Consider the following 25,379-nt stretch of genomic DNA (forward strand, 5'->3'; position numbering starts at 1 on the left):
GAGTGACATGGCTTTCCCTTCCTTTCCCTTCCTTTCCCTTCCTTTCCCTTCCTTTCCCTTCCTTTCCCTGCATTCCCTTCCCTTCCCCAGCGCGGGGGAGAGAGGAGCCAGCAGACGCCGAGACGGCCTCTTCCCTCAGCAGTGACCTCAGTGCAGCGTGTGCCAGGTGGGTGTTGATTTTGGCCCGACGTGGAGGAGGAGGAGGCTGAGGCAGTGCTGAGGTGGGCGCAGGGCAGCACAGCCCCTCATCATGCAGCCACAATGGCTGCTGGTGCCCTGGGAGCAGCAGGAGCAGCACTGGGGGTCATCCTGCTCTCTGAGTGCCCCGTGGTGGAGGAGGGCATACAGCATTATGAGGGCATCCCAAGGAGGGTGCGGAGATGTGAAGGGCTGAGGGTCAGCAGGGTGGTGGGGTAGGGAAAGGGTCTGTCCCATAGGGCAATGAGCTGCTGGGGTTCAGATGTGCCCCATTTTAGAGCCAAATTCACAGGCTTGCAGACCTCTCTGACCCTGAGCACCCTCACCCCCGCTTCAGATCTGGGCTCTCTTTAATCCTTCAGCCTCCTTCAGACCGGCTCATTGCTTTATCCAAAGTGGTTTCTTGAAGCCATCACATCCTCTTTCATTAGCAAAACCACTCCTGAGGAGCCCTTCTGCACCCTGGGAGCGCGGGGTGGCCACGAGGGTTGGTGTCCCATCCCAAATTGCTGGGTAAGAGCTCATCCCACGGCTCACTGGGGACATCTCCCTCCCAGTCTGTGGGGCACCACACAGCCCCAGGTCTGCCGTGCTCACAGCCAGCCGGCCTCCATCCAAAGGTGTCTTCACAGCACAGTTTGAGCCCAGGAAATATTTCTCAAACCTTTCTGCACGCTCATTTTCACTCGAGCACGGTGTCCCATAGCACCCCCCTCTGCTGCGACCATCTCAAAAAAGCAGTGTTTATTTCGTTTTCCCCACCAGCAGACAGGCAGGGATGCTCCATCCGCAGCCTGGAATCTCCCACTGCTGACTCAGCTGGGACGAACCCGCGCGGCTCCCGGCCCTCGGTGCAAAAAGCTTTCCCCAGAGCTGTCCCCGCATGCGGCCGCAGCAGCTCGTTGGGGCCAGCGGGGTCAGACAGCTTGGAAGTGCCCCAGGGGGAGGGAAAAAGGCATTTCCTCCAGGTCTGCTCCGACGAGTAGCAATTCAACCGGTACTAAACCGGATTAGGAGGAGGGTAAGCGAGAAGCTGTTGGCCTGAACCGGGAGTGTTCATTAGTAGGAAGTGCTAATTATCTTCTAACAGCACACAGCATGCTGCAAGAGATGGGTTGAAAGGGACCGGGAGGCGGCGATGCTCTGCACGATCCAGGGCCGTCTGGCTGTGCTGTGCCCCTCCTGCTGGTGGGATTCACCTCCTGGCAAAGAGCTGCTGGGTCTGTCGTGTGGGGGGACCCATCTGTGGGGCTCAGAGCTCAACTGCATCCCACTGATGGCACCTCGGGTGGTGACACCACCCCACCCCAAGGCTTTGGGACTGGACCAACCCTGACCTTGCGTGGATCCATTCCTCTCCCCCGGGCTGTTGTGAGCAGCCCCCGGAGCAGAGCAGAGCTGTTTCAATTAAAAACTAATCCTCCGCTCCAACAACCCAACAGCCCAGATGCTGATGCGCTTAATTGGGCCCCCCTCCCATGGAGGGTTTGCATCCCCAAAGCCCACCCTGGCCCCGCTCTGCAGGTCCTTCCTGCTTTGCTGGGAAACAACGGATTCCTTTATTTTTGCAAGAGCTGCCAAACCAAACGTGGCAGCCCAGCAGCATCCCTCGCGCTGCACCATTTCAGGGCTTCATCCTGCAAGCAGAGCCACACTCGTCGTTTTCCCTGGACTTTATATGAGGCTACATCTCCTCGGGGTGCCTCAGCACAGCATCTCCCCCTTGGTCGAGCAGCTCCCCGTGGTTTTTGCTGCTGGTGTTTAATGATTTTAACCCCAATCACCCGAACAAGCTCTGAGCAGAGCTCAGATAGAAACACGCAGCCCGACAAGGCAGGGAAATACGGCGATTTGCAGCGTTTTCTGCACGAAGCCATCCATGCAGGAGCCCTGGGGCACCCAGGGAGAGCACTGGCGATGGGAGAACAGGAGCTAAAAGCAAAGCTGGGCTTCCCAACGGCAAGGCATCCTGCCTGGCTCTTTGCGTGGCTTTGGGGGTTGTGCAGCACCGGATGGAGGGAGATGTTTCACATATATATATAAGTTTATATATATATATAAGTTTAAAAAATAACTCGAAGTTGTTCAGAAATCACCCAGCCCGTGGATGGGGGGGGGATCGGTGCCAGCTCGGATGTCAGCACCGCTGTCGGGCAGAGCAGCGCGGAGCGGAGCGCATCGGGGGGTGGGATTGGGGGGGGGGGCGAGGGCTGAGCAGCCCCCCCCGCCCAGACCCCAACCCGCCCCCCCCTTTTCGAGCTCTCCGGGCCGGGCCCACGACGAGGGCAGCGCGGCTGCCGCTGACGCAGTGTCTGAGGCCGTCCCTTGGCTCTCCGCACACCCTTCCAGTTTATTTTCTTAACTTTTTTTTCTTTTCTTTTCTTTTTCTTTTCTTTCCTCCTTCTTTTCACCGTCCCACCCCCTCCTCCTCCTCCTCCTTCTCCTCCTCTTCCCCCTCCTCTTCCCCCATCTCCCTCCCGCCCCTCCGCCATCCCCCCCCCCCAACCCCCTCCCTTCCACCCCCCACACCCCCCCCCCCCCCCAACCCCTCCCGGCCCCGGCGAGGAGGGAGCAGCGAGGCCCCGAGCGCGGCGGAGCGGAGCGGGGCATGGGGAGCCCCGCGGGGCCGCGGCCCCTCCGCACCGCCCTCCGCTGCCCGCTGTGCCCGCGGCTGCTGCTGCTGCTCGCCCTGCGGCTGCTGCTCGCCCTGCGCCCGGTGCTCGGCACCCCGCACCCAGGTGGGACCGCGGGGGGGAAAAGGGGGGGGAGGGAGGAGGGGGGAGCCGCGATCAGCGGGGAGGGTGGGAGCCGCTTCGCTGCGGTTTGTTTCCTCCGCCCGGCTTTGAGTCGCGTTGAACGCCGTTTGTTTTACTCCATCTCCCCGCGGTCTCCTTTCGTCCCTCCGCGTTTTGTTTTGTTTTGTTTTTCCTTCCCCCCGCTTCCCCCCCCCCCCCCACCCCCCCCGTTTTCCCCCCCTCTTTTTTATTTCTTTATTTATTTTCTTTGGTTGCTTTGGTTGTGGTTTTTTTTTTTTTTTTTTGGGGGGGGGGGGGGCGTTTGGGTTTTTGGTTTTGGTTTTTTTTTTTTTTTTTTTTGGCGCCGTCGTTTTTTCTTCCAGCTCCGTCGTTTTTTTAGGCTTTTTTCTTCCTTCGGAATTGAGCTCCCTGCTCCGTACGGCCACGCAGCTCCTGGCGAGCCGGGCGGAAACGCTGCCGCATCTCCGGGAGGGGCGGCACCGGGGGGAGGGGGGGGCGGCCGCGGTTCCCGACGCCCCGCAGCCCCGGGGTGTCCCGGAGAGGCTGAAGGGCTTCGGGGTCCCTTCGTCCCCCATTCTGCCGCCCCCCACAGCGCGTTAATCCTATAGGGGGGACCCGCGGGGTCGGGGACCGATGAGGGGGGGGGGGGTCCCACAGTTCTCTTCGCAATGAAAGCTGTAGGGTTTGGGGGGGGTTAAGCCCTCGGAGGTCACCATGTGCACAGATGCCCGAGCAGCGGTTTCAGGCGCTTTTTACCCCAGGATAGTCCGGTAAAGAAGCAAACATTGCTCCTCGGATTAATTTGCCTTAAAAAAAAAAAAAAAAAAAAAAAAAAATCAAAAATGGTTAACTTCTGTCCCGACGGTAACAAACGTGAGCCCTCGGCCCTGTTTTATTAACGTCGGCTCAGCAAATCCAAAGCAGATTTGGAAATGGCAGCAGGGGAGGTGCTGCCGCCCGGCCCCGCTCCCCCCCTCGCCCCGTGGCATTTCCCCATAGCCGCGCTGGGAGCCGCTGCCTGCCGGGGCTGTGGGTCACTTTATGGTGCAGCGTAGGCACAGCTCAGGGGATCGGAATAGGGAAGGACGAAGCGATGGGGGGGGAAACCTAACAGAGCCGGAGCGTTCATCCTGGATGCGCTGCCCCGTGGAGACGCTCTCGGATGAACTTTCCCCATTCAGCCTCTTCTTGCCCCCATAACACGGCTTATCCCGAAGTCCTGCTGCTCCTCCCTGCAGCGTTCTGTGTGGGGTCTGTGGATTCCAGCAGGGCTGCGCTGCCCCGTCGGGGCCGATGCTGGCGATGATGCCGCTGTCGGATGCAGGGCTGGCTCGTTCCTCTCCTGCACGACGCGGAGCACGGAGGCAGACAGAGGCAGCTCTGTCCCTGCGGTCGGTGGGAGCCGCCGAGGTGGGAGCAGGGGGGGAACAAGGCTGCTTTCAGCTCCCCCAGCCCAGGTTCTGCTGCTGCTGCACGGCTGCAAGCACCGTTCCTTCTGAGTTTTTTAGCTCCGGGGGGACTTCATTGTGGCCATCCTATATTTGAAGGGAGTGTATAAACAGGAGGGGGAACGGCTGTTTGTGAGGGTGGGCAGTGATAGGACAAGGAGGAAGGTCTTAAAGTGAGACAGGGGAGGTTTAGGTTGGATATGAGGAGGAAGTTTTTCAGCCAGAGGGTGGTGAAGCACTGGAACAGGTTGCCCAAGGAGGCTGTGGATGCCCCATCCCTGCAGGCATCCAAGGCCAGGCTGGATGTGGCTCTGGGCAGCCTGGGCTGCTGGTTGGTGACCTGCACACAGCAGGGGGTTGGAACAGGTGATCCTTGTGGTCCTTTTCAACCCAGGCCATTCTATGATTCTGTGATTCTGTGATTTATTCTGTAGGCTCCTCCTGGGAGCCCCGCAGAGCCTGCAGGTGCACTCGGCCTTTTGCACCCTTCCCTCCCTGCTCCTTTTTCCTGGGGTCTCCCCATGCTTGTTCATTTCCCCCTCACACTATTCCCTGTTCCTCCATGTCTCCCCATAGAATCATAGGCCATTCTATGATTTTGGGTTGAAAAGGACCTCAAAAGCCACCTAGTTTCAACCTCCTGCCATAAGTAGTGTTGCCAACCACCAGACCAGGCAGCTGGGATGGGGACAGCAGTGACAGCAGTGCCACATCCCAAGTGCTACCAATGCATGCAGCTCCATCCAGGCAGACACTGCATCTCTAGCGCTGAGTTTGCAGCTGGGGAACGATCCCTGCTTGAATTTTGGGATGAATCCCATATTTCCCTTTAAGCAAGTGCTGCTGGGAAGGATGCTCTCTGCCTCCAGGTCCCTGGTGGGGGGGTCTTGGGGCCAGGCTGGGCTGATGGCATCACTTCCCTCCCCATCACACTGGGATGGGCTGAAAAAACAGGACTTTGGGAAAACGTCTCCACCCATCCAAACCGTTTTTTTTTGCATTGGCTGGAGCTGCCATGGGGCTTTGTGGGGAGGGAAGAGGGCAGAAGGGACCCAGGGAAGAATTTCCAGCCTTTACAATAAACACAGCAGGCAATGCGTGGAGTCCTCCCCATTTTCCTCTTTGCTTTTGGCACAGCAAAAGCAGCTCCAAGGAATGGTACCTGGGATTGTGCAGGAGCAGGGAGGTTGGATCAGGATGCACATCCACGGCCTTGGGGACCTCTAGGGATGGAGCACCCGCAGTGGGTGGGCAGTGCTGGGCCCTCATCGCCTCTGGGTAAAGAATTTCTGCCAAACATCCAACCTGATTCTCCAGGGCCCCACCAAGCAGTGCTCTTTCCCATCCTCAGTGGTTGGGAGTGCTGCTGGCTGCAGGGTTACCGTGTGCCACCAATGTTTATGGGATGGTGACACAGGAGCAGCCCACATGGCCCCAAGGGCTGTCCCAGTGATCCATCCCGGTGATCCATCCCGGTGATCCATCCCAGTGATCCATCCCAGTGATCCATCCCGGTGATCCATCCCAGCTCCACCGCTGCCGAGCAGCAGGATTTTAATTAATGTGAGCTGTGTGGAGCCCGTGGAGCATCTACATTTTTCTCATTCTTAAGATTGCTCGGAGCCCATAAGGGACCCACACAGATGCTCTCATTCGTAAAGGACCCATCTTTAATTAATTAAGGGTTAGAAGATGATGAGTGGGATGACTGGCAGCTTCTTGAGAGAACTGCTGAGCTCAGGGGAGGCAGTTTGGGTGCTTACAGGGGGCACTTTTTGGGCTCCTCACATCTCCTCCCGGAGCTCAGTGCTGCATTGCTCCTCGTGCTGCACTGGGGACACAAATGGGATTTTTCAGGTAGAACAGAAAGATGTGAGGAATGGTGCTGGAGAAGCATGGGAGGAATAATCCGTGTGTATGCTGCTAGTAGTGCTGAAAATGTTGATGGTTTTCAGCTAGATCCCATTATGGGGATGTGTGCTGGGGCTGCCCTGCCCTGTCCACTGCTGGAGGCAGTGGGGGGGAGGAGGGGAAATTCAAGTGCTGGGTTCAGTGCTGGGATTTGTTCCCTCGTCCCCTTCCACAGCCAGGGTGAGCTGCTCACCCTGCCCACAGACAGCATCCCCCATGGAAAACAGCTGGAGCTTTATTTGTCTGCATCCCAGACAAGGAGAACGGACTGACCGCCCACAGGGAGCTGGGATGTGGACCTGGTCCAGCATCACTCTGAGGCTTTGGAAAAGGAGCAGGGTGCTGCTGGTAGCCCTCTTTGGTCACAGCTAAGCAAGGAGCTCGTCCCAGCTGGCCCCCACCCACAAATATCAGCTTTTCCATGAGCCAGGAGGCACTCAGCAGCTCTGTGCTGCTCTGAGCTCCAGCCCTGGGCTTCACCCTTGTAAGCTCCTTTTGTGGGCTCTCTCTGGCCAAAACTTGCTCTTCATGACCACGCTTCTGCTCTTCTCCATGGCAAAATGTTGGGGATGGCTGCAGCCTCACCTGGGCCAACTGCTGGATGTGCCAAAGGAGGGGTGGCAGTGCTGGGTTTTTGTGGGACCATTTTTCTAAGGAAGGGGGATTTCCACCTAACCCAAACCCACGGCACTGAAGATGGATGGATTTGGGGCCAGGTCTCTCCCCATGCCCATGGTTCCATCCCCACCTGTGTAAATGCAGGGCTGTGTTCATGGAGCTCTCACTGTTGGACAAACCTCTCTGGTATCTAATGAGAACAGTGGAGGGTTCCTCTTTTCCTCTAGGTTTTATTGCAGGGTTTTCACTTCTCTGGTGCTTACCTTCCTCCTGGGTTGGGTACATCCCCATGGATTTTATTGTGGATGAGCTGCTGCTTCCACCTCTCCTCCAGCTTCACTGCGTGGTCTCAGGGTGATGCTCTGCATCACTGCTCCACCCCCACTTGCACCATGAAGATAACGAAGGTGTTCGTTAGCAGTTTGATTCCTTTGCATGGGGTCTGCAGCCCCATGGGGCTACGAGGGGCCCTGCATGTTCCCATGGAACCAGCATCCATCGTCAGCCTCATCCCACGTGCTGCCCACGTTCCCCAGAATTGCAGGTAGTGATGCTTTCCTTATTTGCTGTGAAGTGACGAAGCTGTTGTGGGAAGGGCTGAGCTGAGTTCCTTTCAGTTCTGGCTTTCTGACTGCTAACATCTTGCATTAAAAACAAAATGAAACCAAAGAACTGCTGTGGTGGGGCACAGCAGTGCAGAGCTCAGGGCTGACCCTGCTGGAAGGATGGAGGGCATGGGGAGCAGAGGTGGCATCCGACCTTTCATGGCTGGATTTAGGGTTTGTTTTGGGCCAGTCCAGGCAGAGGAGCATCACAGAGCATCACGTTGGTGCAGTTCCCAGTTCTCTTCCCCCATTTGCTGGAGGGCAGCTCCTCTCCAGGTCTGTGGTGTTTGCTGTGGTTGGGTTTCCAGCAGCACGGAGCAGTTGGGAAGCTCTGCCAGTTTTGTCTAGTGCACAAAAGTACTGCAAAAATGTAAGGAGCATCTCTGGAAGGAGTGACCCATAGCTGTACCATCACTGGAGGGCAGTGCTGGCATTTCCAGAGCTCCGTGCATGGACTCAGAAGAGGTTATGTCTCTGTACTTTCTGCACTGGATGATGATTTAAGAGCAGAGGGTGGAAGTTATGCACTGCATAAATCTTCAGTTTTGCTGCCATGTAGAGCAGATCAGGATTTACCCCGAGAGCATCATTTGCTGGATCCTGCCAGGACTGGCTTTATCCCTCAGGATAACGGGTTGGGAGCAGGAGTGTGCTCCTCTGCTCCATGTGTGTGCAGCACAGCACAGTGCATCCAGAAATGCCCCATTCCTGGGAGCTCTGTGGGCTGTCAGTGTGTGCTTAATGCTCCCAAGCACAACATACTCCTGCAGCTCCTCACTGGAGCAACCAATGGGTCACACTATGGTGTCCCAGCCCAGAAAGCCCAGCAGGTGACTTCCCATTCCTCCTTTATCCTGCGAGCCCAAAACTCTTAAGCTATAATTTCCAAGCTCCAGCTATTCTCTTTTTAGAGGATGGTGATATTTTCTGCCTTTCTGGCCCCAGGACTGTCCCTGGAGTCTGGGCAGCTTCCTTTGAACCCACGCAGCACTGTGGGTCTGGCCCCAGCAGGCACCAATCCAGCACTGCAGGCAGCAGCGGGGCACAGAGCATCACCCACTCCTCATGCTGACCCTGGGTCTTTTTCCTCACGTTGTTTATTTTTTTTGCCTTTACTTTCCCAAAGGCAGGCTGACACAGAAGCAGGAGGGCTGTTCTGGTGCTGACCTCTCTGTGCTCATGATGGAGAAGGTTTTTCCAGCCCCAAGGTGCTGCTTGCTGCTCAGCTCCTGGCAAAGAGCTGCAAGGACAGCCTGCAGCTCTGCTCCAAGAGGGTTTTGCTTAGTATGAAACTTGTTGGAATTTGAAAAATGTCTCTGAGGAACTCAAAATCTCTTCTCCAAACCCTGTCTTCCAGCACCGCGCACACCGAGCCCACAGCCCTTCTCACCCATCATGATTTGAGGTCATCCCTGGTGCCGTCCCCACTGGGGAATGAAGCCTTTCCAACACTGTTTTTTTGGAGCCACTCGAGGCGCACAGAACTCTTTTCCAGAGCAAACCAAAACCCTCTGGTTGCTTTCTCCTCCTTCCTCCATTTCTTTTATCCTTGCTGGAGATGAGTGGGATCGCTGGAAATGAGTGGGATTGGTGGCCTGGAACAACACAGCCAGGACAGGGGGAAGGTTGGGATGAATCGGAAATGAGAACCTTTTCAGACCAAAAATTCATACAATGGCAATAAACCAAAGCAAACCAAAGCTAAATATAGCCAGGCCCGTGAGCAGGCTGACTGCTCGTGATGTTTGTGGTTGGTGGAAGAAATGGAATGATTTAAAAAACAAAAAAAGGAAAAATTGTTTTCTTGACACGCTGCTTTTCACCGGATCATTGGGTGAAGCACGGTGTATCCCAGTGCAGAGTCCTGCTGCTTTTACTGGTCCCTGAAGCTTTGGGGATGAGAAGGATTGAGGAGGCCCTCAGCGATGCTCTTTGGCAATGATGGGTTGGGAAAATGCTGTGGGTCTGGGAGCTGTGAGCATGGGCAGCAGCTGTGTGGTGTGGGCATGGTGGAGGTTGGGATTTTGGAGGCTCCCAATGAATGTCTGGGAATGGCCTCAAGTTGGACATTAGGAAATACTTCTTTTTCTGAGAGAGTGGTCAGATGCTGGCATGGACTGACCAGGGAGGTGGGGGGGTCACCATCCCTGGAGGCGTTCAAGAAACGTTCAGATGTTGTACTGAGGGATGTGATGTTGTGGGAAATACTGGTGGTAGGTGGACAGTTGGACTAGATGATCTTGGAGGTCTTTTCCAAGCTTGGTGATTCTATAATTCTATGGTGACAAGGGGTTGGCCGGCTTAATGAGGTGGAGTCACTGCCCCTAGAGGTGTTCAGGAAGTGTTTAGATGTTGTACTTTGGGACATGGTCTATCGGTGAAAGGAGGATGGATGGACTGGATGATCTTGGAGGTCTTTTCCAACCTTGATGATTCTATGATAAGGAAGGGTTGGCCACCTCAAAGTAGGGTTGGCCAGCTCAGGGAGATGGAGACACCATCCCTGGAGATGTTCAAGAAACATTCAGATGTTGTACTGAGGGACGTGGAGTAGTGGGAAATATCGGTGATAGGTGGATGGTTGGGCTTGGGTGATCTTGGAAGTCATTTCCAACCTTGGTGATTCTGGTGATTCTGTCCTAAGGAAGGGTTGGCCACCTCAAAGAAGGGTTGGCCAGGTTAATGGAGGGTTGGCAGCTCACTGAGGTGGAGTCACTGCCCCTGGAGGCATTCAGGAAACATTTGGATGTTGTACTGAGGGACGTGGTGTGGGAAATATCGGTGATAATGGATGGTTGGACTGGATGATCTTGGAGGTCTTTTCCAACGTCGGTGGTTCTATGATTCTATGATGCCAGGCCAACCACTGCCAGCACTTTAACCCTTTCTTTCCCCATGCTTCTTCCCCTCTCGCAACCCAGACTCCAAAGTCTTCCTCATCTACAACGTGGGCGCTCAGGGCTGCTTGGAGACGAAGGACTCGCTGGTGCGGCTTGCCAAGGGCTGCAACACCAGCTCCCCAGCCCACCAGTGGAAATGGGTCTCACGCAACCGCCTCTTCAACGTGGGGGCCATGCAGTGCCTGGGGGTGTCGTGGCATGGAAGCAATGCCACGGCCGGCCTGCACCCCTTGGCCACCTACGAGTGCGACCGTGAGTCCGTCAACATGCGCTGGAGCTGCCGTGGTCTCGGGGAGCAGCTCTCACAGCACCTTGGAGCCCGACCAGGAAACGCCTCGCTGGATAGGGGCGACCAGGCACGCAGCTCACAGTGGAGGACATATGGAACTGAGGAGGATCTGTGCTCCGTGCCCTACTCTGGTAAGGCTTGGCCATGTGTTAGGCTCACCGTCTGCGCTCTTAGGTGCTTCATAGCATGGTTGGGTTGGAAGGGACGCCGAAACCCCCACAAGTCCCACCCCTTGCTGTGGGCTGGTTGCCCCCCACCGGATCAAGCCCCAGGATTGGATACAGTATTCCAAATGGGGCTTCCCTTCTCTTAGTGTTCTTTGCCAATCTTAATAATTCTGTGGTTTTGTATTGGCACAGCAGTGCAGTCACCATCCCTGAAGTAGAGGGTGGATAGTGATAGGACAAGGGGGAATGGTCTTAAAGTGAGACAGGGGAGGTTTAGGTTGGATATGAGGAGGAAGTTTTTCAGCCAGAGGGTGGTGAGGCACTGGAACAGGTTGCCCAAGGAGGCTGTGGATGCCCCATTCCTGCAGGCATTCAGGGCCAGGCTGGATGTGGCTCTGGGCAGCCTGGTCTGCTGGTTGGTGACCCTGCACACAGCAGGGGGTTGGAACCAGGTGAGCACTGTGCTCCTTTTCAACCCAGGCCATTCTGTGATTCTATGAGTGGCACTGAGGGACACGGTTTAGTGGGCATGGTGGGGGTAGGTTGGAGGTTGGGCTTAGAGATCTTTTCCAACCTTGAAGATTTTGTGATTCTCTTTGTTCCCATTGCCTTGACGCCTTGCAGACATCCAGGAGCCATTAGCAGTAGTTGTAGCCCCTAAGCAAAAGCAGTCCAAGCTAAACACCATGCAGCTCTCTGCCCTGATCCTGCAGTGGGATGGGGGAGGAAAATAAATAAAAGTGTAAGAACTTGTGGGTTGAGATAAGGACAGCTTAGTAAGGAAGAAAAAATAGGGAAAGAAAAAGAAAAAAAAAACAACAGTAGCCAAAAGAATAAACAAAATAAGCAATGCACAATGCAATTGCTCACCACCCGCCAGCTGGTGCTCAGCCAGTTCCCACACTCCCCCCAGTCAGCACCCTCAGTTTTATCATTCCATGTGACACCATATGGTCTGGGATGTCCCTGTGGCCAGTGTGGGTCAGCTGTCCTTGTTCTGTGCCCTCTCAGCTTCCCCCTGATGGAGCAGTGCGAGGAGCTGAAACGTCCTTGACTCAGTGTAAGCACTACTCATCAACAAGTAAAACATCGCTGTGTTATCAGCATTATTCTCATCCTAAATCCAGTATTGTCATCCTAAATCCAAAACACAGCTCGGAGGCAGAAAATTAACTATCCCAGCCAAAGCCAGGACATCCAGGCACCCCTTGTACCCCAACCAGGAGAACCTTCATTCTCAACTCCCTTTGGCTGCAGCCTCATGGGGGGACCCTCTCCTCCCACAGAGATCTACACCATCCAGGGCAACTCACACGGGAAGCCCTGCACCATCCCCTTCAAGTACGACAACCAGTGGTTCCACGAGTGCACCAGCACAGGGCGAGAGGACGGCCACCTCTGGTGTGCCACCACCCAGGACTACGGCAAGGATGAGCGATGGGGCTTCTGTCCCATAAAGAGTAAGTGTGGGTGGCTTGTCCCATCCCAATGGGATGCAGGAGCATCCTGGTGGTTGCCCAGCAGCTGGCTTTGGTTGTATATTGGTTTGGTTTGGGTTTTTTTTGGAGCTGGAGTGGGATGTGCTGGTTGCCAACTGCTTGTCCCTATAGGCAATGACTGTGAGACCTTTTGGGACAAGGACCATCTCACCAACAGCTGTTACCAGTTCAACTTCCAGTCCACACTGTCCTGGCGGGAGGCTTGGAACAGCTGCGAGCAGCAAGGAGCCAACCTGCTCAGCATCACCGAGATCCACGAGCAGACCTACATCAATGGTGAGGCAGGATGGCCCTGCCACCTAAGGCAGAATTGGTAACACCAGGGGCAACTGGTCCCAGGTTCTGCTCTCTGTCCTGGTTGGATTGGGCTTGGTTTTGGGGCTGGGGTTGTGCGTGGAGCTGGAGCTGGGGGGCTGATGTTGCTCCTCTCTCTGCCTTGACCCCAGGGCTGCTGACTGGGTACAGCTCCACACTGTGGATTGGGCTCAATGACCTGGACATCAATGGAGGCTGGCAGTGGTCTGATAACTCGCCACTCAAGTACCTCAACTGGGAGAGCGGTGAGCTGGGGGCTTTGTGAGGGAACAGGGGCAGGGGATGGGCTGTGAGCAAAGGATGTGGCTTTGGGCAGGTGGCAGGAGAGGTGGCCTGGGCTGCTAAGGTGCCCTGAGCTGAGCATCCTTGTTTCAAGGGCTGTTGAACACCAGTGATGGGCAGCTCAGTGGCCTGGTGTGGAGGACACTGGTGGCATTATTTGCCCACTTCCATCTCTAACCCTTAGCTCACAGGGCAGAAGGACCCATTGAGGGGATGCTCCAGTTGTGTACCCCAAGGCACTCATGGGGATAAATATACCCCTGGAGGAGGTCTGGGGACAACCAGTGACTGCCACCTGGCTTTTCTAGTTGATGCTGATGCTCCAGGTCCTTGTGCATCGAGGCACAACAAATCATCCTTAGCGTGCCACAAAATCAATCCATCTCTGCTTGGGGCAGGGAGAGCTGTGCTCCCAGCAGCCTGTTTCCCCCCCTACTCCCATTTCCAGACCAACCTGACAACCCCAGTGAGGAGAACTGTGGTGTGATCCGCACTGAGTCGTCCGGGGGGTGGCAGAACCGTGACTGTGGCATCGCCCTCCCCTACGTCTGCAAGAAGAAGCCCAATGCCACCACTGACCCCTTCCTGACAGGTGAGTTGAGGCTGAGCAACCCCAGGCTGTGAGTGCAGGTGGGATCCCTGCTTCCCTGCCAGTCCTCAGCTCTGATCCCAACTGGCAGCTCATGGAGGTGATCAGGGCATCCCACGGTGGGCATCGATTTGAAAAATTGCAAAGCAGCACCACCTCAGTGCTCAGTAAGCTCACAGGTCGGACATCAGGAGAAATGGGAGATCCCTGCTGCTTTCCCAGATCTCTGTGCTTTGCTGTTGCATTGATGGTGTGCAAACAGAAGGGATTTTATTTTGTTCCTGGAGCTCTAAATGGCTCTTGCCATTGCAAGGCTTTGCCCATAGCTGTCCCATGCCTTGGGCTCTTGTCCCAAGCACAAATCACTCTCTAAGCATCCCCCTGGGACCACAGTCCCCCGCAGAGGAGAGGCTGGGGAGCAGAGTGGGAGCCCTTTGTTGCTTTTCCTTGCCAGATTCATGGTCAGAGGTGAAAGTGGACTGCGAGCCCAGCTGGCAGTCCTTCCAATCCAACTGCTACCGCCTGGTGGGAGAGAAGAAGAGCTGGCAGGATGCAAAGAAGACCTGCCTGCGGAGCGGGGGGGACCTGGTCAGCATCCACACACTCTCCGAGCTGGAGTTTGTCACCAAGCAGGTCAAGCAAGGTGAGAGAAGCCCATCCAGCCTATGAGTGTGGGGCGTGCGTGGGGAAATAGTGGCATCTTGTTCATGTTTACGCCTGCGCAGAGTGGGATCACGTGGGTTTTGGTGTCGTGGGGATATTTGGGAGAGCCAAATTTGGAGCCTGTGATCCTCGTGCTCAGCGTGATGCATCGTGCCATGATACAGAGGGCATCACAGTGGGGAGAAAATAGCGTAGAGCCATCTGAAAATATCTCTAATTCCATTTGGTTAATGCAGAAATAGGATGAAAACACCAAGCAGTAGATAGATTTCATTCTGTTTGCCCCTCTGTGGGGAGAGAGCATCCCTGCCCTGCCTGCTGCACGGTGCTGAGCCCTGCAGCTCCCATGTAGGGTGGGGGCTTGGAGAGAAGTTTTGCAGCCTTTTGGGGAGGGGTTTTGCAGCCTTTTGGGGAGGGTTTCTGCCAGATCGCAGCCAGGCAGAGGCCATTCTGCCTCCTGGCTCTGAGCCTCCTGTTTTGGCAGACGTGGAAGAGCTCTGGATTGGCCTAAATGACCTCAAGCTGCAGATGAACTTTGAGTGGTCAGACGGGACACCTGTGAGGTTCACCTATTGGCACCCCTTCGAGCCCAACAATTTCCGTGACAGCCTGGAGGACTGCGTCACCATCTGGGGACCGGTGAGAGCACAGGGCAGGAAATGCATCCTATACCCCCATGGCATCCTTATGGCGAGGGAGGAGGGACCCGGGGGAATATCTCTTGCTTGAGTTGAACCTGGCTGCTGGGAGAGGAGGGATCCAGCGCTTCCATGGGGGCTGATGCAGGGAAGGAAAATGAATGGCGTACAGGCTGGGAAATTCCCCAGGGTTGTGAGCTGGGCTCAGTCCTGCTCTTCTCCATCCTTTCCAGGAAGGGAGGTGGAATGACAGCCCGTGCAACCAGAGCCTGCCCTCCATCTGCAAAAAGCCCGGCCGGGTGAGCCAGGAGAAAGAGGAGGATGACCACGGGTGCAGAAAGGTGAGGGGGATGCGGTGCAGGCATGGGAGCCCCTTGCAAAGGGGTGTAGTCTCTTGGGCAGCCCAGAAGATGTGGGATGGGTTTGCAAAGTGCAGTCTTGAAGCTCCCCTTGGCACTCCTAGAGCTGCAGGTCTGTGCCCAGGAGACTGCAGAGTCCTGGGCTTCTGCAATTGCATGAGGCCACAAGAAGAAACCGGGACAAAATTCATGCTTTCATCATCCAAGATCCTCCCCCTTGCTCTGGCTTGAGTTTCCAGCACAGAATTGTATTTTTTTTCCCTGTTTGCTTATGTTGAGTCTTGATGTACCAAAATGCTGCAGCAGAGCTGCTCCATGCAGGAGCCCAGTGAGATGGGAATGGGATGGACATGGCATGGCATGGCGTGGCATGGGAGCCTAGTGCACTGATCATTTTCACCCCATTTCGGACACAGCCACTGAGTTGGTGCCTTCCCACCAGGACTGTACCACTCCAGCATCTCAGCCAGCTGTGCCCTGCCTCAGTTTCCCCATCTTGGCAAAAGATGCTGCTTGGCTTCATGGGCAGCTTCACCCAGACCTTCCATCCATTTCAGCAAATTCAGACAGATGCTTGGCTCTGCAAGAGTTTGGGGACGGTATGGCAGCCAGGCAAGCTGGCATGCTGGGCCAGGGTCAGTGCCAGTGCCAGGAGGGTCTCTAAGTGGGGGCTGAGCTCTCTCACCTCTCCCACCCTTTGACATCCCATCATGTCTGCATCCCTCCCTGTGCTGCTGCCCGCTCCCTGCTCTGGCAGCAGACAGGCACTGTTGTGTGTCCAACTTCGGATGGGTTCCAACATCAACAGCTGGTGATTAAAGCAGGCTGCAGTGGGACTTGCTCTCTGTTCAGCCCCATGACACAAGAGGAGGATAATGCTCCCCTCCCCGCTCCCCGGCAGGGCTGGATGCTGGCAGGGAGAATGATGTGTGCTGCTTTGAAGCTGTCTGGCTGTTTGTTTTCCTTGCAGCCCTGTCCTTTGGGATTGCAGGATTGCTAGAGCTCGGTCATGCCGGTCAGCTGGGGGTCAGAGACCTCACAGGAAGGGCTGGAGGTGGCAGTGGGGGACGTGGCTCCCATCCCATGTCCCCACCCCACCACAGGGGCTCAGCCCCTATGGTTGGGACAGTTTTGGCATGGGCTCTACTGGAGAGTTGGGCTGAGGGGAACCTTATGAGGTTCTACAGAGGCATATATAGAGTCCTGCACCTGGGGAGGAATAACCACATGTAACAGTACAGTTTGGGGGATGAGCTGCTGAAAAGGAGCTCAGGGCAGAAGGACTTGGGGATCCTGATGGCCAGCAGTTGACCGTGAGCCAGCAGTGTGACCTGGTGGCCAAGAAGGCCAGCGATGTCTTGGTTGACCAACAGTTGACCATGAGCCAGTGATGTTCCCTCATGGCCAAGAAATCAATGGGACCCCAGGGTGCACTGCACAGTGTGGCCAGCAGGGCGAGGAAAGTGCTTCTCCCCTCTGCTCTGACCTGGGGAGGCCTCATCTGGAGCACTGCATCCAGTGCTGGGCTCCCCAGTTCAAGGCAGACAGGGAACTGCTGGAGAGAGCCCTGCGGAGGGCTGCAGAGATGGTGGGGGCCTGGAGCACCTCCTGATGGGGACAGGTTGAGAGCTCCGGAGAGCCTGGAGATGAGAAAAGACTGAGGGGATCTTTGCAGAGGTCCATTCCAACTCCTACCAGCTTCTGCTGTTAATGTCCCCAGGGCTGGAAGTGGCACAGCCCCTCCTGCTTCTGGCTGGGTGAGGACCGTGTCACCTACAGCGATGCCCGCAAGATGTGCTCTGACTACGGCTCCACGCTGGTCACCATCACCAACAGGTCAGCGTTGCGCCCTGAAAATGAGCAGCGTGGGGATGGAGTTTGACCCATTGCTTGGGATGAGATCAAGGCAAGAGGGGCAGAGCTCACAACGTCTGCCCTCCAGGTTCGAACAGGCGTATGTCAGCAGCCTCATCTATGGATGGGATGGAGAGTACTTCTGGACAGCCCTGCAGGACATCAATGAGACGGGCGCTTTCCGCTGGCTGAGCGGCGATGAGGTCATGTACACCCACTGGAACCGCGACCAGCCCGGTAAGGGGATGGCAGCGGGTGGGATGGGATGTCCCCATCCCCACTGGTTCTGCCCAGGGAGGGGATTGGCGCGATCACAGCCTGACCCTGAGGCCGGCTGCAGGTTACAATAAGGGTGGCTGTGTGGCCCTGGCCACCGGCAGCTCCATGGGGCTGTGGGAGGTGAAGAACTGCAGCACCTTCAAGGCCAAGTACATCTGCCGGCAGAACCTGGGCACGCCGGTGAACCCCGAGCTGCCCAGCGCCTACCCTACGCCCAGCCTCACCGGGAGCTGCCCGCTGGGATGGAGCGCGGATCCCAAGCTGCGGCACTGCTACAAGGTACGGGGTGCTGGGCTGCAGTGAACCCCAGCTGTGCCCCCATCCTATGGGTGTACATTGGTGCATGCAAAATGCATCCTGGACACAGCGCTGGGGCTGGAAGTAGGGATGCTGGTGCTTGTAGGGTAGAGATGATGCTCTGCTTTTGTCCCCTGCCCAAGTCAGCGGTATCCCAATGGGATCCCAAGGCTGAGCCCTCCACCTTCCTTCATCCCCAGGTGTTTAACTTTGACAAGCTGCAAGAGAAGAAGACGTGGATCGCAGCACAGGAGTTCTGCCGGGAGCTGGGAGCCCAGCTGCTCAGCCTGGGCAGCTACGAGGAGGAGCACTTTGTGGCTAACACCCTCAACAAGATTTTTGGGTGAGGGGCCGGCTGTGAAAGTGCAAATAAAAAAAGCCTCCATGTTGGAGGCTGGCTGTGTTCTGACCTTTTCCCATAGGGAGTCAGAGCCAGAGATCCATGAGCAGCACTGGTTCTGGATTGGCCTCAACCGGCGCGACCCTGCAGGGGACCGGAGCTGGCGGTGGAGCGACGGGTTGGGGGTGAGTCCAGCAGCGAGGCACTGAGCATGCAGAGCTGAGCCCAAGGAGCAGCAGCACTGCAGGCAGCTTTTGCTGGAGGATTCAGGGATGTATTTGGGGAATAAGTCCAGCCTGGGAGCCCCAACCCTTCCTATCTGTCTCGGCCCCCAGTTCTTCTACCACAACTTTGACCGCAGCAACTACGATGACGACGACATCCGGAACTGCGCAGTGCTGGACCTGGCCTCCCTGCAGTGGATGCCGATGCAGTGCGAAGCCCAGCTGGACTGGATCTGTAAACTGCCCAAAGGTACCATGGGGCACTGCTACCCCAGGCAGAATCCACAGGGGATTGCAGGTAAGGTCACGGCTTTCCTTTTCCTTCTCCAGGAACCGATGTAAAGGAACCAGAGATCACAACCCAAGGTGCGTTAGGGGCTCTGTGTCCGTCTGGTTCTGTCGTCCTCCCTGGGCACAACCAACCTGCGCTCACTGCAGGGCATTGGGCATGGGCAGCATTATCCAGAGGAGAACAGACCTTGTGTGTGGGCTCATGGGAGGGTGGGAGCCAGAACAGGGGAACAAAGTGTCCTCAGCTTCAGCCTGACACCAGCACTCAGCTCCGCTGTGGTTGCTGCCCAGGGCCAGTTCCTCCTGATCACCCAGAGCAGGGCAGGCTCAGGCTTCTGGATGGATGCTGAGTCCTGCAGGGAGCAGCTCAGCAGCCAAACCCTCATGGGGAAGAGGTGCTGGGACATAGGAGGTGGCCGAGTTGCAGTGTGATGCCGGGTCCCTGCTTGCAGGCAGCAAAGAGTGGGTGAAGTACCAAGAGGCTGAGTACAAGTTCTTTGAGCACCACTCAACATGGATGCAGGCACAGCGCATCTGCAGCTGGTTCCAGGCAGAGCTGGTGTCAGTGCACAGCGAGTCCGAGTTGCGTTTCCTGGGCCAGAACCTGAAGAAGGTAGGAGATAACCCTGCCTGAATGCTGCTTTCCAGAGCTGCTCTGTGTCTATTGCATCCCCTCCTTCCATGGCCTTAATGGGGGGCAGCCTGGCTCTGCGTGTCTTGAGTGGGTGGTGGTGTGGTGTGCAGGGTCCTGGAGCAGGCACTGATGCTCCCTCTCTGGTCCTGCAGTTTTCCAGGGGTCAGGAGCAGCACTGGTGGATTGGGCTGCACACCTACGAGAACGATGGCAGGTTTAAGTAAGTTGTGGGGACCAGATCCTCCTGTACCCCTGTGTGTCCCTGTGCTGCTGTCCCCAGCCTGCAGAACACCTCAGCACAATGCCTGTCTCAGGCTGTGCCCATCCTGGATTGGTGCTTCTGCTGGTTCCTCACCCAGGAGAGGGAAGAACTGCTGCATGGTCTCAGTTTGGCCATGCATGGCACTGGTCACATTGCAGCCAGTTCATATCATTCACCAAGTCCTTGCTTTGTGCTTTCCCAGGTGGTCTGATGGGTCCCTTCTCAACTTTGTCTCCTGGGCACCAGGCAAACCCCGTCCCATCAACAAGGACAAGAAGTGTGTCTATATGACGGCCAGCAGAGGTGAGGGGCCACGTCCTGCAGTGCTGGGCTCCGGAGGGGCCAAGGGCTGCAGGCTGAGCTGAGGGGCTGCCCTGCCCCACTTCTCCCCACAGAGGACTGGGGGGATCAGAAGTGCCCGACGGCGCTGCCCTACATCTGCAAGCGGAGCAATGCCACCGCTGTGAAGCCGTCCATCCCACCACCACCCGCTCCCACGAGTGGGGGATGTCCCCGGGGCTGGGTCCCATTCCTCAGCAAGGTGAGCTGGGCAGGCAGGGATCAAATAGGGCAGGATGGGTCTGGGCTGGGGGCAAGGAAAGGTTGGGGTTTTGGGGCTGGGAGTGATGGCTGTGGGATGGGAACACTCCCAGACCACCCTGTGCCCCCGGTGCCCATGCAGTGTTTCAGCTTCAATGGCCATGACAAAGCTGACATCGTGAAGTGGCCGGAGGCGAAGCAGGCCTGTGAGAATCAGGGCGCCGTGCTGGCCACCATCTCCAGCCCTCTGGAGCAGGGTATGTCACCCCCCAGCCACCGCCAGCGCCAGCCCCAAGGCTGCTGGAGGTGGCCCTCAGCGCCTCATCATCCCTCACAGCTTTCATCACATCCATGCTGCTGAACATCTCCTTCGACCTCTGGATTGGCCTCCACGATGCCAAGAAGGAGTTCCAGTGGGTGGAGGGTGAGCCTCTGCGGCACGTCAGCTGGGCGCCTGGGGAGCCCTCGGAGTGCAGCTCCTCCAGCCCTGGAGACAAGCCGGTGAGACCTCATTGCCCCATAGCATCCCCTGGCCCTGGGCTGGAAAGGGGTTGGGGCACCCACCACCCTGAGAAGGTTTCAGCATGTTGTCCCACCGCGAGAAATGGGCTGAAGGTTGCACATTGTGGGGGTGGCTCTCTGAGGGCAGAACAGGATCTGGTCCTGCAGTTTGTAGGCTCTATGGGCTGGGGGTTGTGTGTGGTGGGACAGTACAGCAATGCTGGGGGCCATTCTGATTCTGTGGCTTGGTCTGCAGACCAACTGTGTGGTGGTGTGGCACGGCTCACCCCCCCACTTCACGGGGCGCTGGGATGACCGGAGCTGTGTGGAGGAGAAGCACGGCTACATCTGCCAGCGGAGCATAGGTAGGGTGTGGGGTGACAGAGCCCCACTGTGCAGAGGTGGGGGCTGCTGTAAGCAACCCACGCTATGGGAGTGTCACCAATGAGATCAGCTTTGGGGGTGCGTGGGGAAATGTCCAGGAGGACAAACCGTGGGGAGCACATGGCCCTGTTGTTTCCTGGGGCGCTGCTGACCCTGTGCACATCAGCCTGGTCCAGTGGGCTCCATGGCGATGTGCATCTGATGGGCATCCTTGAGGTTAGGATGCACTGAGCAGCCCCTGGGGATGCGCCCTCTGCAGCCGGGTGCACACGTTCCATGCATCATGGCACTGCTGTGGGGACGCTCCAGCTTGGTGGAGGACGGGCAAAGAGGTGACCCCTGCAGGAGCATCCTCTGACCATGTCTCTTTGCTCCCCCAGACCCATCCCTGAGCCCCGCACGGACGCCGTACCCCCCCTCGCCCACTGGCACCCTCTTTTACCACAACAGCACTTACCGAATCCTGCAGAAGCCTCTCAGGTGGCACGAGGCCCTGCTGCTGTGCGAGACCCTCAATGCCACCCTGGCCACCATCCCCGACCCCTACAGCCAGGCCTTCCTCACCCAGGCCGTCAGCAGCCTACATGCCCCGCTCTGGATCGGGTTGGCCAACAACGAGGTGAGGACATGGGGTAGGCACCCAGGGTGGGGGGCCCTGGGGGGTGGCAGCTGCCCCTCAATCTCTCCCCTCGGCTCTCCAGGGCGGTCGGAGCTACTCATGGCTGTCGGAGGAGAACCTGTTCTACGCCAACTGGCAGGATGGGGAGCCCCAGCAGGCTGCTGGCTGTGCCTACATGGATGTAGATGGGAGCTGGCGCACGGCTGGCTGCGACACCAAGCTGCAGGGTGGCATCTGCCAGCTCCAGTCGGGTGCGTGGCGGATGGCCCGGGGGGCTCAATGGACCCCAGCACTGGGTGTGACATTGAGTTGGAGATGGCATCCCACTGGGGACCTTCTGGAGCTCAACCCATGGGCTTGGGTGCCCCGATAACCCCTGCCCCCCAAACATGTCCCCCCATCAGGTCCCCCCCGCACGCACAAGTGGAGCTACAGCGGCAGCTGCCCCAAGTCACTGGAGGACTCATCCTGGATCCCCTTCAGGGACCACTGCTACACCTTCCACATGGAGATCACCCTAGGGCAGAAGGACGCAATGCGGAGGTGCCAGAAAGGTATGGAAGGGCTGTGGGAGGGGATGGGAAGAGGATGGAAGGGGATGGGTCCCCATGTTTCCTCTGGATACAACAGAATACCTTCAAATGGAACCCCTGTCCCTGTTGCCATGGCCCAGCCCTGGTCAGCCATCATCTCAGTGCTGCTTTGTGTTGGGTTCCCCATGTATCTCACAGTTCATGGCCATCAGCGGTTCCTCAGCTTTGTCTTCCCCATTGCTGCTGTTCCTGAGCTCCATCCCCAGCTCTGGGCTCACTCCCTGACCCCTCTTTTTTCCGCAGTTGGTGGCACAGTGTTGTCCATCCAGGACGAGATGGAGAACGTCTTCGTGTGGGAGCACCTCCAGGCATACGAGGGCCCATCCAAGGGCGCCTGGCTGGGCATGACGTTCAACCCCAAAGGTACAGGGCACAAAAGGATCCTTCCTGGGTAACCCCATGAATTCTCAGTAGCTCTGTAGTGAGCAGAGGAGCCCTTGGTAGTGACTGCAGCATGGGGGGCTTAGGCCATGATGTGACCATGAGGGCTGATGTCTCAGGCTGTGTTAGATGTGCCAAGTGTGTCCTCCCCGCCTTGGGGGTCCTCCCCATCACCCCGTCACACCTCCTCCTGCTTTCAGCACCAGGACAAAGGCAGGGCATCCCTGCTGGCCATCCCCAGACCCAGTTCTTTCACTTCCAGGAGGTACCTTGGTTTGGCATGACAACACAGCTGTGAACTACTCCAACTGGGGACAGCATGATACGGGGCCCAGCATGCTGAGCCAGAACAGCTGCTACTGGATCCAGAGCAGCAATGGAGTCTGGCGCTTGGGCTCCTGCACCAACGTCACCATGGGTGTCATCTGCAAGATCCCCCGAGGTAGGGACCTTGTGTTTGAGAGAGTGGGGGTCTGGGCAAGGTGCTGCAGGGCAGAGCTGTGTCCTGCTGGCAGGGTTGGCAATGTTTGGGGCAATTGTGTTGTAGTGGGATCTGTGGGGAGGGGGGAGGGAGCCGTGGTCGTGTGCTCATCTCTTTGTGTTGCCATTGCAGTGGAGGAGAGCAGCTTCTCCAGGGCAGGTGAGTGGCACTGTCAGCCTGGGCACAACACCAGGAGCTGGAACCAGTCCTGCCAGGCTGAGCTGCAGCACGGGTTGTATGAACAACAGAAAAATGGGGGATTGGGTGGGAAACCATAGGATCAGAATGGTTGGGAAAGACCTCTAAGATCCTCATCCAACCCCAACACATTCCCACCATGCCTGCTTTGTCCCCATATCTTCACAGTTCACCACCACCAGGGTTAGTGACTCTCCCACCTCCCTGGGCAGCCTTTGCCAATGATCATCACTCTTCCAGAGGAGAAATTTTTCATAAGATCCAACCTGACCCTCCCCTGGCTCATCTTAAGGTCAATCCCATCCCCAGGCAATTCTCAATCCTCCTCTGTGGAGGAGCACATCTGCAAGCCCTTTGCTGGACCCCCTGCCCTTCTGGAGGTGTCACATCTGATGGGATCCTATAGATCCAACCCGGGCAGCTGCCAGATGTGAGCACCCATCAGACAGGCTGTCCCAGAGCTCCGCCATGGGCACGATGCTCCCACAACACCCCAGCACCATCCCTCCCTGCCCCATTCTATCCACCCACCCTCAAGGAGAGCACCCAACTGAAGCTCCTCCAAGGCCAGACCGGTGCTTGGGCAAGTAATGAGGAAACAGCATCAGTATTTGACTGGACTTTCCACTCCCCGCAGCTCTGCCGGAGAACACGACGGCCATCGCGGTGGTGGTGCTGTCGGCGCTGGCGCTGAGCGCTCTGCTGGGCATCGCCATCTTCCTGTACAAACGGCGGAGGAACTCCGAGCGCGGAGCCTTCGAGAGCGCCCGCTACAGCCGCACCACCTCCAACCCCAGCGAAGCGGCCGAGAAGAACATCTTGGTGTCGGATATGGAGATGAATGAGCAGCAGGACTAACGGCAGGGGAACGGGGAGGGGAGGGGAATGGGGATCGGCACGCAGGCGGTCCCCGGGGTGAGCGGGGCTGGGGTTGGGGTTGCTGCCGTACCCCCAGGCTTGCCTCCAGCTGCTGGGAGCTCTCCTGCAGCAGCTGCCGAGGCGGTTTCAGGGCTCAGAGGTTCGGAGGAAAGCTGTCTCCACTTGGAGAGCTTTCCCTGGCCGGGCTCCGAGACACCTTCCCCTGGGGAGAAAGCACATATGGGCAGTCAGGGCCCTGCGGGGGCTCATCCCCCCCAGACAACGAGTGTCTGAGAACACATCCTCCTGGGCAAGAGGTCTCCAAAGCCAATCTACCTCCCCTTCCCGCAGTCCACTCTCCACCCTCCTCATCCTCACCTCCCCCAGCAGCAGATTTGTGGTCCCCCGTAACCGCGATGTTCCCATGCCCGGCGCTGCAGCCCCTCTCCCCCCGTGCTCCCCCTGGGCTGGCGGTGCCGTCCCATCCCACTCGCTGCCCCCCATCCCAGTTAGCACAGAGCTCCCCACTCCCACTGGGAGAACTGGAAGCCCCGCGCATCCTTCCCATCACGGCGGTGCCAGTTGAGGTCCCATTGGCCAACTGCAGAGTGTGCAGAGGAAGGAGCACAAAGCAAAGGGCTGCCTTGGTGCCACATGCTCACCGTGTGGGGCAGGGATGGCGTGGGGCAGTTTGGGCTCGTTGAGGCCCTGAGGATGAACATTAGGGATGTAGGTTGGGGACCGATTCTGGATTTTTTTTGGTGGTAATTTTGGAGGTTTCGGTTTTTTGTGTTTTTTTTTTTTTCTCCCCCCATGGTTTTTTTTTTTTTTTTTCCCCTAATGGAATTGATTGCTTTTTTTTTTTTTTTTTTTTTTTTTTTTTTTTTTTTTTTGCTATGCTGTATTGAGTGCTGAATATATACGTCTTTCACACAGCTGGCTGGGGTGTGTGTGTGGTTGCATTCCATGTGCCAGGCGTAGGTAAGGAGGAGGAAGGCACTGTGGGGCTGTGCCATGGGGCTGAGCTCCCATAGGGCCCCACAGGATGCTCGGACCCCAGGGGAGGGGTTCCCTGCTGGGAATGGGACCCAAGAGAGCCCCCACAGCTCCAAAGGAAAGCAGCACAACCCCCACACGGAGACGTTTTCCCATCCCTTCCAGATGGGTGCTGTGAGGTCAGAGGGGCCTGCAGAGTGCTGTGCTCTCCGTTCTGACACCTGTGTGGATTTTAAACTGTTGATTTCACTTAAGCTGGACATTAAGTGTTTGAGGAACTGTTGGGGGGTTGGGGACGAAGGGATCGCTTCATTTTGTGTTTACTTCTTGGCAATGATGTCCAAACACCATCGTGATGTTTGTGGGCAGGAGGGGCCCTGGCTCTGCCCCGGCTCCATTCCTCAGTCGTG

At 57.0% G+C, this 25,379-nt stretch overlaps 1 protein-coding gene across 1 annotated transcript; it reads left to right on the top strand.

The window, feature by feature from the left end:
* The first annotated feature begins 2,752 nt into the window (after positions 1-2,752).
* Positions 2,753-24,811, top strand: MRC2 (mannose receptor C-type 2). The gene is made up of 30 exons (XM_031600943.2): positions 2,753-2,936; positions 10,458-10,856; positions 12,179-12,352; positions 12,503-12,667; positions 12,838-12,951; positions 13,437-13,580; positions 14,032-14,220; positions 14,725-14,879; positions 15,112-15,219; positions 16,958-17,073; positions 17,180-17,328; positions 17,432-17,649; positions 17,868-18,010; positions 18,090-18,192; positions 18,343-18,481; positions 18,562-18,597; positions 18,975-19,135; positions 19,309-19,376; positions 19,621-19,721; positions 19,814-19,959; positions 20,101-20,215; positions 20,296-20,459; positions 20,716-20,824; positions 21,224-21,462; positions 21,545-21,713; positions 21,867-22,016; positions 22,299-22,418; positions 22,699-22,878; positions 23,050-23,076; positions 23,753-24,811. The coding sequence occupies exons 1-30, from the start codon at positions 2,807-2,809 to the stop codon at positions 23,971-23,973; spliced, it is 4,452 nt and encodes a 1,483-aa protein (XP_031456803.2). The 5' UTR covers positions 2,753-2,806; the 3' UTR covers positions 23,974-24,811.
* The last annotated feature ends 568 nt before the right edge of the window (positions 24,812-25,379 follow it).

The sequence above is a fragment of the Phasianus colchicus genome, chromosome 26 (assembly GCF_987193195.1).
Source record: "Phasianus colchicus chromosome 26, bPhaCol1.hap1.1, whole genome shotgun sequence".
Classification (NCBI taxonomy): domain Eukaryota; kingdom Metazoa; phylum Chordata; class Aves; order Galliformes; family Phasianidae; genus Phasianus; species Phasianus colchicus.

Excerpts from the sequence above, each read along its gene's own strand:
- MRC2 (XM_031600943.2), top strand. The coding sequence starts at position 2,807 with ATGGGGAGCCCCGCGGGGCCGCGGCCCCTCCGCACCGCCCTCCGCTGC. Across the intron at positions 14,880-15,111 it reads GCGTCACCATCTGGGGACCG|GAAGGGAGGTGGAATGACAG; the intron begins GTGAGAGCACAG and ends CATCCTTTCCAG. Across the intron at positions 19,722-19,813 it reads CTATATGACGGCCAGCAGAG|AGGACTGGGGGGATCAGAAG; the intron begins GTGAGGGGCCAC and ends TTCTCCCCACAG.